The following is a 15,131-nucleotide window of genomic DNA, read 5'->3' as shown; positions in this document are numbered from 1 at the left end:
CTTTCCCTACAATAACCAAAAATCCAATGGACATCAGCAAAAACCAGCCGGAGGAAATGAAAACAAGCAAAGCAACAATCATTTCCTCTTTCCATAGCGTTCTTAACTTACTCTGCAGAAATGACTCAAACACCCGGTCAAGATCGCTGTCAATCATACAGCGCACGTGATCCTCAATGTAAGACAAAAGAGTCTGGCTGATGACATTACTGATATTCGAAGATTTATAGACCAATAAATGATGTTCTTCCCAGTATAAAACAAGACAGAGAAGCAAAATGACTGGACATATTAAGTAAAAAAAAGTATCAAAATGAAGCGAGTTTGAACTTAAAACAAAACAAATATCTGCCATTGGAGTCAGAGAAATACACTTAACTCAAACTAGAAGTGCTTCAAGACAAATATATAAACATTCTCATATCAAGAGACATTTACTGGAGAAGAAACGTTATTTATTTTAATTATAAAGAAAAGATGCCTATGAGCTTAGAAAACAATGCTTGTTTATTTTTCTGACCCCATTTGCAGATATTTGTTCTTGTTTCAAGTTTAATATATATACATTTATTTTTATTTTTTTCACCTGTAAATGATTCTTGATTTATGAATGTTTAGATATTTGTGCAAAACAAGACCTGAGACTTTGAGAATATTGCTTTATTTTAATTATATTAGCTTTGACAACATAATCATGGCCCAAAGGTCAACATGCTCTTAACTGGTAAAAAATACTTATTATTAAATAAAAAGACTGATATATTATTATAGGTCGTTTAAACCCATGTCACATAGCTGTTATAATGAATCTGAAACGCTTCTGGGAGTATGATTTAGAGGATTTACAGGGGTTTCCTGTTCTAGAAATACATCAAAAGAGGTTTTTTTGGAAAACCCCCAAATGTCAAAGATGTCCACTGACCAAAGGATGGTAAAAGTGTGTTTCTCTTGGAGAGTGACTCACCGAAAGACAGAATCCAGATGCAGATCCACGGCACAGAGAGCCCGTAATCCCGGGAAAACAGGGAAGAAAACACATTCAACATCCATATTGAATGATTGAGATCTCAAACAAATGAAATATCAGATATTTGCATGACATATGACTTTTAAACTAGTGGATTTATGGTTGGTTGATATGACAGACTTTTGAAAGTGTGACATGATTGATTTTGTTGACTTATTATGCACATTGCTTTTATGAGCTCATATAAATTGAGACATGAAAAATTAAAGAAATAATAAACTATTACAATTAATTTGTCACACCACATGACCAATGACCCTCGTCAATATATATCAATTACCATGTTGACGTTGTATGTGCAATTTTCATATACATTTACCATGCAAGTTTGTCATTAAACTAGCTTGTTAAATTGTCAAATTAACCAGTGATCGCCCACCAGTCAATATTATGTGCTAAATCATGTCTAAAACACCTGAAGATATAAAACAATCAATATTTACAGTAGTCGAACAGCAAAAATGCAACTTTGCTGGATCAACTACTGAGTTTCCAGTGTCACTTTGACCGAACAAATTCAAAGCAGCAGCACTGACACATTTATCACGGTTTCGTGTACCTAAATATTTATGCATATGTCTAACTAATCTTATCTCACCTGAAGGAACACGATAACATGTACTTAAAAACATTGGAAGTTATCGCGCTTCGACATAAACACTTTAACAGTAAAATAAGCATCACCTGACAGCAGTTGATCCTTTAGCGAATAAACGACATTTGATCCTGTTCCAGCTCCAAAACACACACTGGCAGGAGATCCGAGCAGAAAGACTGGTCCACCTGTCACCTGAAGATCTTCCACTTTCAATCAAACTCACGTTCACAAGTTTCCCTGGGCGGAGTCTGGGGCGGACAGACCACGCCCATGTGTCTATGATTGGCTCGCTGTCGTCTTAGCCACGCCCTAACATAATCCCCTCCTTCCTGGCGTCTTATCCTAGAAGTGTGACTCCTCAGCAACTAAAAGAGAAACTTATGGGTTTGTTTGATTAACTTCGTATATTTTAAGCATATATAGGCTATATGTGTGTTTGTGTGTGTGTGTGTGACTCAGAAGTTTTTCATTTTAGAGTTTGAAGCTATTTAAATAGCCTAGTCTAATAAAAAATCCACAAGTTTCAATAATCACAGGCACGTGATGGATGTTAATGTTTATTATATTCTCTAGTAATATGGATGAGCAATTGTTGATAAAGAGACGATCTCAGATAAAGAGACAACCTTTTCGTTCTTCACATCTGATCATGTGACCTGAAGAATATCAGTAAAAGTGACTATCAAAGTTAATAAATTAAAGCCATTAGACTAGAAAAGAAAAAAACAAGCTGTAAGTAACTCAGTTTATGAGTTTATGTATATTGGTGGCATATAACACCTATATCCCTTAGAAAGTGCTGTTTTATTTAAATATTAGCTTCTCGTTTCGTATAGGGAAAAAGTCCTCCTGTAATTAATAATTTTATCCATTTACACTCCAAAATGACATTTAAGCTTTTTTTTCCTTGAAAAAAATGTCTTTATGCCTTAAATTATCTTGAATGTAAATCGACACCCTCGCCTTATTTAGTATGCGTGGTTCTGAATATGCAAATGAGCCCCGCCTCCACTCACTAACTCACTCAGAGATCCACTGGTTGTCGATCACCCGTTGATCTGATTGGTTACAGGGTTGTTTGTGACGTCAGAAGCACCAGCGAATGCTGTCCACTTATGAACTTACACATGGTGTGTGTTAAAGCGTATTAAAAACACCACATATACACATAAACAACATTAAAAGCTGGATTTACACCACAGGGGGACTTTAACATTAGTTACTGCACAGGAAGGAACTAACAACAGCTTTTATTAAGCTTTTTTTTTATTAAGATTTCCAACACTGCCTCAATTCTCCACTAGATGTCAGAATAAACACATTTATAACACATGGAGAGAGAAAATCAATGCAGGACAGAATTACTCAAAGAACTTTATTTTCATAGCAGCTAAAACTATTGAACAGCTTTCAACAAACTCTCTAAACCAGTTATTGCCCTCGTGTATATACAATATCTGCTCTCTAGAAATGAGTGAAGATACAAAAACAACATGCATGTGCAAAGTTGCATAATATGAGCTGTGTGTGTTTATATCACCTGAAACACGAACACTGCTGTCCTACGTGGACACAATATTGTAATTTCTCTCTCAGGATCTAGTGGCTGTGATTATGCCAAAGGTGAATGTAATTTTATAATAAACATATAAAATTGAGCTGTGAGGTCTAATACACTACTACAGCTACACACAAAACACCCTGCAACAGTTTGTCTAAACTAAGGCACGCGTTTCTACATCATAATCATGTTAATGACCCAAAACACAATATTATTGACACACAATATACAGTAAAAACACTGGGATTACATTTTAAAAGAAAGAAAGATCCCAGCTAACAAATATATGTTCCCATTAAATTATGAAAACTTTTTTTCTAAATGTTCTCTGAACGTTCAAAGCGTCCAGTTTTTTTTTTTCGTTTTTTCTTGGTTATACGTTTAGGAAACATTCCATGACATCATTGTTTACGGAAACGTTACTTTTGAATGTTCTCGGAACGTTCTGAAACCAGTAGCAATGTTTGAATTTTAAATGTTACAAATACATTCCGCGAACATTCGAAAGTAACGTTTCCGTTTTAACTATGACGACATGGAATGTTTCCTAAACATTTAAATACAAATAAAGTTAGCTAAGAAAGTACGTTGATGGTGAATAATGTTAACATATTGATGCTACAGTGAATACAACTAAAAAACTGCATAACTTTTTTGTTTAATAATAAACTACTTGATAACCGAAAGCGTCTCCGCCTCCTGTAAATGACTCATCTGCAGGTATAGACATGATCTTATGCTTATTTCATACAGTATCACATTAAACAAATATGAGATCATGTCAAATTAGTTGTTATATGTGATGATGCTTTTTGTTCCGCATGAGTCAAAAAAAACAAGATCGTGTCTGTCAAAATTAATCTTTGCCTTATTATGAAGGGTTTGGATGACAGTTTTAACTAAATCTAAAAAGGCCAGAAATACTAAATCTAGACCCGACATAGAATTGATAGTGAATTCATTTAGAAACATATAAACGATGGAGATTATCATACGATGATTTTTGATTTTATTATTTTTTTAATGTTTTCGAATGAGTGTCTTCTGCTCACCAAGCCTGCATTTATTTGATCAAAAATACAGTAAAAATTGTGAAATATTATTGTGATGTAAATCATCTGTTTTCTATGTGAATATACAGTAAAGTGTAATTTATTCCTGTGATTTTCAGCATCATTACTCCAGTCTTCAGTGTCACATGATCCTTCACAAATCACTCGAATATGAGGTTCTGATGATCAAGAAACATTTATGATTATTATCAGGGTTGAGAAAAGTTCATATTTTTGTGGAAACTGAATCATTTTATTTTTTAGGATTATTTGATGAATAGACCATTCAAAAGAACAGCATTTATATGAAATAAACGCATACTAAAGAAAATTTAACGCATCCTAAAGAAAAGTATTAATTTCAAATGGCAAACTTCTGAACGTTAGTGTACAAAATGTCTGAATGTCATTGGATACAAAATATCACTTATTTTCCAGCACAAACTAAACATTCTTAAATCGAGATACACTTACGGGAGAAACAAAATTACAGTGATGATAATGAAGTGAGTTTGTGCTTAAAACAAGAACAAATATCTGCCAATGGAGTTAGAAAAATAAAACACATTTTCTCATAATTTTGCTTCTTCTCCAGTCAATGTATCTTTAGATATTTACACCGGAAAACAAGTCATAAAAACATGTCGTTTTGTGTAGTAAATTTCTTACAATTGTCTGAATGTGATAAAAAGTGAAAATGAGCACAAGCAGTGACATTCAGACATTTAACCCCTTAACTGTCACCCCCCCTTTTTGAGAATGGGGGTTAAATGCTCTATTCACACTTAAATGGTTGTAATTCAAGAATGCTTTGGAATATATACCCAAGTTTGGTCTTGTTTTAAAGAAAACACTCAGCAGATTATTGCTGAAATGAAAACACTTCAAAAAATGAAAGTATGAACAAGTTATGGAAGTTTTAATTTACAGTAAATCAAATATACTGTACTATATATTTTTATTTTATATAAAATATATATTTTACAAAATATTTTTACTCTAAAATTACTATAAAATCAAAGCCATAAATCTAACCAAGTTATGTTCCAAATTTGAAGTTGATATCACAAAAATTGAAGTTCCCATGAGATTTTGTTTAGGCGTAGTACCAAAAATAGCCACCGGGTGCCATTGAATTCCATTGAATTTAGTTGTGTACATTCTGCCTTAACAAATTAATACATTTCTGTCCAAATATCAATTTTGTCACAAAATTTGGAACCTTGAGACTCAGACCTTTCTGACAATATGTGTTTTGTCAAGATTAATAAAGGTTTTGATCATAAATTATGAAATATAAGGATGCCCAAAAGGGGAGGAGCCTCAAAAAATAAGTACCGTTTCTATGGTAATGCAACGTTCAATTATAAAATGGTTTTCACAGGATGAATTCTGAGTTTATAAGCTTTCAAATGATACCTAATTTATGATAACTACTAAAATATGTGATATAATAAAAAAGGCGATAAAAAATATTATTATATTTTAGAGGATAATATATACATATATTATAATTTTTAGAGGATAATGTTATACTAAACTTTTTATTTTTTATTGAAAAATACTAGATTATATGTTTTATTATGAACTTTTAGCATAAAAACAGAAGTTTCAATGATTAAAAGTGGGTGCATCGACTTTTTGTGACAAAGGTCAGACCTCCTGTTATGATGCAGATTTTTTTAGGTGCACTCTTGTCATAAATTCATTAATTACTCTTCCTACATAATTTTTAACACAAAACAGGGGTCGAATATTTAATTAGAAGTCTTAGACCTTTCCAAAAATATATAATTTGTCATAATTAGATTAGGATTTAATAGAAATATAGTGAAGTAAAGTTAGGCGTCCCGGTACCGGGACGGTGACAGTTAAGGGGTTAAAGGTGTTTTGTTTTCAGTTTGAGTCAACCATCATCGAGGAAGTGTATGTGTGTGTGTGTGTGTGTGTGTGTATCCTCCGTTCCGCCAGCGCTTGCGAAGGAATCTCCCAGTTTGCTGTAGCCCTTACTCCCCGCGCGCTCCAGCCTGGGACAGCTAAACCTCCGCGAGCGCTCGTCCCGATAGCCTCCGCCCGGATCCGACAGCGCGCTCAGGGACAGATGCGAACCCGTGACCCGCTTCCCCACGTTGAGCTTCGAATCCTGGGAAAGCGACACGTGTGTCCTGGAAACCTGCGCTCGGGTTTCCACCGCGGCGGAGCAGCTCTTGCGGCGCGAGACGTCCAGCTCCTGCATGATATCGCGATTGTTGAGTTTAATAACCGGTAAAGTGAACGCGTTAACAGACGACGTGACGATCGAGCGCGTCTCCCAGTGCGTTTCCTCAGACCTTTGGGATATGCTATAAACGGACGACTTGCGCTTACAGCTTCGCGGTTTTCCCGCCGGACGGCCGTCGGCGCTCCTCATGTGGCTGATGAACGGGACGCGGTCTTTGCCGCGCAAACCGTGACTGTCTATGACTGTGGAGTAAATATCTCTCAGATTTATGATTTTAGTTTTCTTGTCACGATCCTCGTGCAGAACGGCGTTGGCGCAGATGAAGAGGAAGATCCCGATGCCCATCACTAAAGGCCCGAACACTTTGAGATTATCCGAGTATAAGTAACTCAAAAAGAGCGTTTTGAAGAAGCCGAGCGAAGAGTTTCCGTCGCTCGACACCACCAGCATGTTATTGCTTGTTAGATTCCCCTGTGTGGCTCGCCATATCGGCGTATCCGTGTTTTCCCTGGGCCAGTATCCCAGTACGGCCATGGTGATCCCGACCAGTAAGATGAGAACGCCCAGCGCCGCCACCAGCCCTGATGCGGAGCACAGCTTCAATTTTCCTTTCACCACAACAACGTCGTTCTTTCGTTTCTTCTTGGCTTTCCTCTTCTTCTTGTTCTCCGCGCGGTTCTTGGATCGCGGCGATTCCTGGCGATTCCGCGATATTCTCAGCAGCCCGCCAGTGGCGATCATCGTGCCTATTGGATCACGGGCCTGTCAATCATCCTGTGGGCGGGAGGAAAAGAAGAACAGGAAGTTAAGATCAAACATTACATCATCAGATTAAAACATAACTTGACGAAAAAGAAGAGATGAAAGACAAAATTGACGGAGTAATCCACTATTTTGAAGACAGACCTAGCCAATTTTTCTGGTATATATAGTTTTGAAAAAAAAAAATTATTATTTTTTGACCCCGTTGACAGATATCTGTTCTAGTTTTAAGTAGATTCTGGATAAATTGAGAATCACGGTTTTTTTTTGGTTTGTTTTTTCAAGCACATGATTCTGAATTTTGAACAGATAGCTAAACAAAATAACATGTCATTTACTAGAGGTTCAAACAAAATGTCTATTTAAAATGTTTTATTAATCTGAATGAATTAAATCAGGTTGAGTGAATGATTCAATGACTTCACTTGTTTCGCGTTTTTGAACAAATCTTTTGAATGAACGATTCAATGACAAATACATGTTAACAGAGTCACTTGTCGCCACCTACTGGTGCAGTGATGTAATGATACTTCTTTATATATCTAACGATATCTTTATTTGAAGCGTTGTTACTTTAAAAGAGTGCGATGATAGTTTTTTAATTATGATATTTTATTATTTCTCATGATTTTTTATTATCACATGCAGTTATTCACTTCTGTTTGTCAAGATTCCAGTTAATGATCATCAATGACGGATGCACAGATGTACGTATGACAAACAGTTACAGATTGAACAGCCTGATCTCTTCAGATTTCATCCGTTTCTCTCCAATGTCCCGGCTGATAGCATAAATACATCCCGTTTAATTAAACATCTCCTGTAAATTCACAGATTTCACATGCGCTCCTTCACGAACCCGATTATACGTTCCAATCAGATAATCAATTCCAGAAGCAGCAGATGACTTTGCTTAACTGCACTGATTAATGTATAATTCACCTTTTCCAGTTGGTTTCCAATTTGCCTAATCCCTCAGAATTATGTGTGGCGGCGTACAGTGATGTTTGTATGAATAATTCATGCCGTGAAAAGTCTTCAGCAAAACCGTCCTGACACACGGCCGGTGGAAATGTCAGAGTCTGCGAGTGACAGACGTGAGTCAGACCCCCTTCAGAGAACGTCAATGAGGGCCGAGGGGGTCGTGACACTTCACAGACGCTTTCAACGTCTACACACTGACAGTTTAACTGAAGCACAGTGACGAGCACTGAGGGACATTAAACCAAATCGGTTACAATAAATAAGGCTACATTATAAAAATGCTAAATTCATGTTGTTAAATGACTCTTTTAATGTGAGACAGGAAAAAAAGTCTCAAGCAACTGCATAGCAACGCCATGGCAACCACCTAGAGCATCCCAGCAACTAAATACAGTAGCAAAACTCAAAACACTTGACTTTAGCAACTGCATAGCCACGCCCTGGTATCCCAGCAAACATACATCAACACTAAACCACCACATAGCAACACCCTGGTAACCGCATAGATAATCCCAGCAACCATATCCAGTAGAAAGAAACACTCAAAAATACATAGGAATCACATTTTAACGCCCTAGCAACCACCAAGGAAATTCAAGAAACCAAATAGACAAGTAACACACTCAGAAAACCTTAGCAACTGAAACGCCCTGGTAACCATCAATCAGAGCATCCCAGCAACCATGCAGCAACACTCAAACACTTAAGCAACGCCCTGGTAATCACCCAGAACATACCAGAAAGCATATGCAGAAGAAATACTCAAAATACCTTAGGAATCCCATAGCAACCACCATAACAATCCCAGCATCCATATAGTCAAGTCACCTTTTATAAAGCGCTTTTAACAATATAGATTTTACAGCAGCTCTAGAATAAAGTAAATATACACTCAGTGTCTACAATAGAAACACTCAGTAACTACACTGTTTATGACAAGATAGCAACAATTGCAAACACCCGGAACATCCAAGCAACAGTCAAACACTTTAGCAACGACCTGGAAATCATCCAGAACATTCCACAAACCATATACAGAAGCAATAGTTGCTAGCAACTGCATAGCAACACCATTGAAGTCAAACAAACACTTTCAACACCATCACTCAAACACTTTAGCAACCACATATCAACACCCTGGCAACCACCCAGAACATCTCAGTAACACTCAAACACTTTAGTAACCACATAGCAACACCCTGGCAACCACCCAGAACATCTCAGTAACACTCAAACACTTTAGTAACCACATAGCAACGCCCTGGCAACCACCCAGAACATCTCAGTAACACTCAAATACTTTAGCAACCACATAGCAACACCCTGGCAACCACCCAGAACATCTCAGTAACACTCAAACACTTTAGCAACCACATAGCAACACCCTGGCAACCACCCAGAATATCTCAGTAACATTCAAACACTTTAGCAACCACATAGCAACACCCTGGCAACCACCCAGAACATATCAGTAACACTCAAACACTTTAGTAACCACATAGCAACACCCTGGCAACCACCCAGAACATATCAGTAACACTCAAACACTTTAGTAACCACATAGCAACACCCTGGCAACCACCCAGAACATATCAGTAATACTCAAACACTTTAGTAACCACATAGCAACACCCTGGCAACCACCCAGAACATCTCAGTAACACTCAAACACTTTAGTAACCACATAGCAACACCCTGGCAACCACCTAGAACGTCCCAGCAACCATATACAGAGGCCACATTTAGAAAAGCCTATTATTAACCCCCTTACAATGTGCCTAAAAGCACTCCGAAAACCATAGCAACCACACAGGACATCTATCTTATCCTGCACACACAGCAACACAGTGTTTTACATGGACAAGCACCACATGAATCCCAAACTCTCTGCAGGTGAATGCAACAAACTCGCATTCCAGATGACACTTACATTAGATATCTGTGCATTTTACACCTAATCCTGGACTTGAGGAAAACAAACGCAACGCTTGTCTTCAAATAAAGAAACGGTTGGATAGATATAGCCTACTGCTGGTAAAGCCTGTGACTGGCAGCGGATCCGTCTCCTCTGGTTGAGCTCTTTGCTGTGTTTATAGGGGGGCACAACAACAATACACACACACACTCCCACACACTCGACTCCATACGGCTTTAATGCCAGCGCCAAACAAACCAAACAATCCTCAGTTCAGCTCACACACTTCAACACATTCTACAGATATACTTTACACAACCTTGCTCTTCATCTCCTAAAAATGACAGAATTTAGATTTTTGGCTCAGGTTTTCTTAAAAAAAAATTTAAAAAAAATTCACAGACAAATTAAGTGATAATCTCTTAACTCGTTTAATATATATATATATATATATATATATATAAGTTCATTTATTCAAGCATCAAAAATATACATGTTAACTCACAACTTTAAGGTCACCTTGAGAGATTTACACTTCATTTACCGTTTGTTTGTTTGTTTGTTAGTTTGTTAAACCAACCTGTGTTAATTTAATAAAGATGTAGATCTTTTGTAGGCTACAGTTAATATGAAATCCTTCATTGCACTACTATATTTCACTTACAGTGTGTGTTATTCGGATTGAGTAAATCAAAATGAAAAGCAACATGTCCAAAACAATAACATATATCAATAAAACGCGCACCCAAATGATTAGATCTGGTCGAGGTCACAATGAAATGTCAATAAAACACCACAGTCGGCGTTAAAACGACAGTCACTTTAGACGTTAGCTGTTAAACTGACGTGTGTTTTCCACGCAAAAGCCTTTAACGCGATTATTCCGACAGAAAGTGAGTGTTTAACTGAAGTCAAAGACATGCATGTGTGAATGTTCTCACCGACACTGTGTTAGTCCATCTCTCTGGATCTCCGTCATCTTCAGCAATGATTGTCATCCTGATGATGCTGAAACAGGAATATGTGGAGAGCACACACACACACACACACACACTGAAGCTTTGACTGAAGCTCCTGTTCATTGTGTGGCTCCACCCATCATCGGCTCCACACACACTCGACCTGAGCATCAAAGGGTCTCGGATCAGTGGAAGACTCGCACACTGCACACTACACACTGTAGTGCACTACATTACAGACACGTGACCTGCATGTCATGCTCATCATCTCAGAAACATGATATAGAATATTTCAAAATGTGGAAGCATGCAACAAACACGTTTTAGCTAATCTATAAAAAGATTATAGTTATGAAAAAGTCAAAATTATGATATAAAAAAGTAAATATGCAATACTAAGACTAAAAAATCACCTTCTAATGGCATAATTATCATATAAAAAGTCAAAACTATAGGCTACATAAATTCTAAATTATGACATACAAAGTCAGAATTATGACAAAAATTACGATATACAAAGTCGTATTTATGACACTAAGGCATTTTTATGAAAAGAAAAGTCCAAATTATGACATACTGAGGCATATTTATGAGATGAAAAGTCCAAATTATGACTTACTTACAACTGAAAAATCTAAATTATGACACATATTAAGGAATATTTATGAGATGAAAATCCAAATTATGACATATCAAGGCATATTTATGAGATGAAAAGTAAAAATTATGACTTACTATTGAAAAATCTAAATTATGACATATTAAGGCATATTTATGAGATGAAAAATCTAAATTATGACATATAAAGCCATATTTATGAGATGAAAAATCCAAATTGTGACATATTAAGGCATATTTATGAGATGAAAAGTCCAAATAATGACATATTAAGGCATATATATGAGATGAAAAATCTAAATTGTGACATATTAAGGCATATATATGAGATGAAAAATCCAAATTGTGACATATTAAGGCATATTTATGAGATGAAAAGTCCAAATAATGACATATTAAGGCATATATATGAGATGAAAAATCTAAATTATGACATATTAAGGCATATTTATGAGATGAAAAGTCCAAATTATGACATATTAAGGCATATATATGAGATGAAAAATCTAAATTGTGACATATTAAGGCATATTTATGAGATGAAAAATCTAAATTGTGACATATTAAGGCATATTTATGAGATGAAAAGTCCAAATTATGACATATTAAGGCATATTTATGTGATGAAAATCTAAATTGTGACATATTAAGGCATATTTATGAGATGAAAAGTCAAAATTATGACATATTAAGGCATATATATGAGATGAAAAATCTAAGATGTGACATATTAAGGCATATTTATGAGATGAAAAGTCCAAATTATGACATAATAGGGTATATTTATGAGATAAAAAATCTAAATTGTGACATATTAAGGCATATTTATGAGATAAAAAATCTAAATTATGACACATATTAAGGAATATTTATGAGATTAAAAGTCCAAATTAAGACATATTAAGGCATATTTATGAGATGAAAAGTCCAAATAATGACATATTAAGGCATATATGAGATGAAAAATCTAAGATGTGACATATTAAGGCATATTTATGAGATGAAAAGTCCAAATTATGACATATTAAGGCATATTTATGATGAAAATCTAAATTGTGACATATTAAGGCATATTTATGAGATGAAAAGTCCAAATTATGAAATATTAGGGTATATTTATGAGATGAAAAGTCCAAATTATGACATATTAAGGCATATATATGAGATGAAAAATCTAAGATGTGACATATTAAGGCATATTTATAAGATGAAAAGTCCAAATTATGACATATTAAGGCATATTTATGAGATGAAAAGTCCAAATTATGACATATTAAGGCATATTTATGATATAAAAAATCTAAATTGTGACATATTAAGGCATATTTATGAGATGAAAAGTCCAAATTATGACATATTAAGGCATATTTATGAGATGAAAAATCTAAATTGTGACATATTAAGGTATATTAAATGTATTTTAAATGCATTTCTCCGTGTGTGGCCGTCTGCAGCTCCACGTGTGTTTTTACGGTTAACAGCTGATTTCTGAGTTCAGAGAGCTGTGACACTGACACAAGGGCCAAGGACACACTGCAGCTGAACTTAGTCACTTCACCTATTAATAGGGGAAAATAACAAGCCCAAAGATGGACAAACATGTTCTTCAAGCGCATGTTTAGCTCACAGACAAAGAATGGAAAAGTAGAGCAGTGGAATGGAAAAATAATATTATACACGGTTATTATGAGCCGTATTGTCATATCTATAATATAAGCTGGTGTGCAAAACTTACAGTCTCTCGCTTTTTCCGTTAGGGATCAATGATTTTGATGACATCACTCTGCAGCTTCTCATCAGATTTTCTGTCCAATCAAATGCTCTCTAGAATCTGAAGCTCCGCCCCCTATAGTATTAACAGACGCTAAAGCTGCGAGACACTTCTTAACTGTTGCACTATATTGGGGATAGGGAACGATTCAGTGTAAAAATGTGCCTTCATTAGGCTAAATGAAGTCTGGTTAAATATAAATATATGTAAATGCTTTTCATTGAGTCTGGTTTCACGAACCGCTCGAGACACGACACACAGAGCGGATCCTGTGATCGAGAAAAATAATCGTATTATTTGAATCCGAATGCTGTATTTTAAAGCGATATCGAGGAGATTATACGGATTTATCGTGTTCAACAGCTGTGATATAAACTAAACTCCATTGGCTATTTTAAAAAAGGGGAGGAGCTGTTTGATATGTCCCGCACTGTCTTCCTGTTTCTTACTTTTATGATCGTTTTCTATGATAAAAACAGGGTTTTCGAGTAAATGAGAGGCCAGACTGCAGGGAAATAATATTATATGCCCTTCCATTTGTGTAAACCCCAAATAATACGGTGCGTTTCCAGGCACTTCACTGGACCTTTACTGTAGATTTGAAATAACCCACTGTCAGGGAATAGTTATGGCAATGCGCCTGGTCATAAAAGCCTCTTTTCTTTCTTGTTTATACGAACGTTAAGCAAACATTCCATTTACAAACGTTTTTGGAATGTTACTTTTGAATGTTCTCCGAAACAAGTTACATTTAAAAAAAGGTCCGACTGAAAATGATACAAATAATGTTTTAGTGCTCACATTTCGAGATAACTTTAAACAGACATTATATCAATATGTGACTGGAAGAAGTTGGAAGGAAACCCTGTCGTTGATATGATTCAGGAAATAAAACTGAGAGAGTCCAGACTCTCAAACCAGGCCTGCTGCTTTTAAAATAAACACTGAAATAACCTTTACAATGAAAACGAAGCTAGAGAAAGACAGTGTGTTATGATAATGAAAGTCTGGGGCTGAAATCACTCACTTTATAGTGTGTGGAAAAACATGGTGAATGTTGAACGTATTGCATAGCCTACTATTTTTTTTAGCGCTCGCAAAGTACAAGAACACATTCAGCATGTATAGTAAGTCCTTATGTCTCATTTCAGGTTTGTTCTTTCCGCTCAGTGCACGTGTCTCTGCTCATTAGCATAATCATATCTGGTGTCTCGGTGACCTTCATCTGCTGCTGCCGCCAAAACAATTAATAAACGAGCCAAGAGAAGGAAGACGACTCACCGTTCCCTGAAAACAAACAAGCATTAGTCATTTTAATCGACGAAGAGAACGTAAAAATGCTGTAGAAAAAACTCCCCCTGTGGTGTAAATCCAGCTTTTAATGTTGTTTATGTGTGTATGTGGTGTGTTTAATCCGCTTTAACACACACCATGTGTAAGTTGATCAGTGGACAGCATTGCTGAGTATTTCCTCCTTAAAACAAAAGACAGTCTCAAAAACACGCTAAATATCGCTGGTGTTTCTGACGTCACAAACGACCTTAACCAATCAGATCAACGTGTGATCGACAACCAGTGGCTCATTTGCATATTCATAGAACCGTGTATACTAAATGAGGCGAGGGTGTCGAGTTACATTCAAGATATTTTAAGGCATAAAGAC

The 15,131-nt window shown here is 36.0% G+C and overlaps 2 protein-coding genes across 7 annotated transcripts in view; both read right to left on the bottom strand.

The window, feature by feature from the left end:
• epb41l3b (erythrocyte membrane protein band 4.1 like 3b) overlaps nt 1-1,837 on the bottom strand; it is a 49,128-nt gene extending 47,291 nt beyond the window's left edge. For 2 of the 6 annotated variants that reach the window (XM_089131620.1, XM_089131622.1), the window contains exon 1: nt 1,712-1,837. Coding sequence is in view for 3 of the 6 variants with exons in the window: in XM_089131626.1 (XP_088987752.1) it covers nt 965-1,039 (75 nt within the window). In the remaining 3 variants the exon portion in view is untranslated. Of the gene's footprint in view, nt 1-964; nt 1,684-1,711 lie in introns of those variants that run through there. The other 4 variants (XM_089131624.1, XM_089131626.1, XM_089131617.1 and 1 more) reach the window with 4 other exon arrangements.
• A 1,151-nt stretch (nt 1,838-2,988) lies between these two features.
• tmem200cb (transmembrane protein 200C, genome duplicate b) lies at nt 2,989-11,386 on the bottom strand. Its single transcript, XM_039661136.2, has 2 exons — nt 11,062-11,386; nt 2,989-7,233 (listed from the first exon to the last, which is right to left on the bottom strand). The coding sequence occupies exon 2, from the start codon at nt 7,198-7,200 to the stop codon at nt 6,145-6,147; it is 1,056 nt and encodes a 351-aa protein (XP_039517070.2). The 5' UTR covers nt 7,201-7,233; nt 11,062-11,386; the 3' UTR covers nt 2,989-6,144.
• Between the last annotated feature and the right edge of the window lie 3,745 nt (nt 11,387-15,131).

This window comes from Pimephales promelas, chromosome 5, assembly GCF_988280905.1.
Source record: "Pimephales promelas chromosome 5, fPimPro1.hap1.1, whole genome shotgun sequence".
Classification (NCBI taxonomy): Eukaryota; Metazoa; Chordata; class Actinopteri; order Cypriniformes; family Leuciscidae; genus Pimephales; species Pimephales promelas.
The sequence above is the reverse complement of the archived record's forward strand: the minus strand, read 5'-3'. Positions and strand labels throughout refer to the sequence as shown.

Excerpts from the sequence above, each read along its gene's own strand:
- tmem200cb (XM_039661136.2), bottom strand. The coding sequence starts at position 7,200 with ATGATCGCCACTGGCGGGCTGCTGAGAATATCGCGGAATCGCCAGGAA.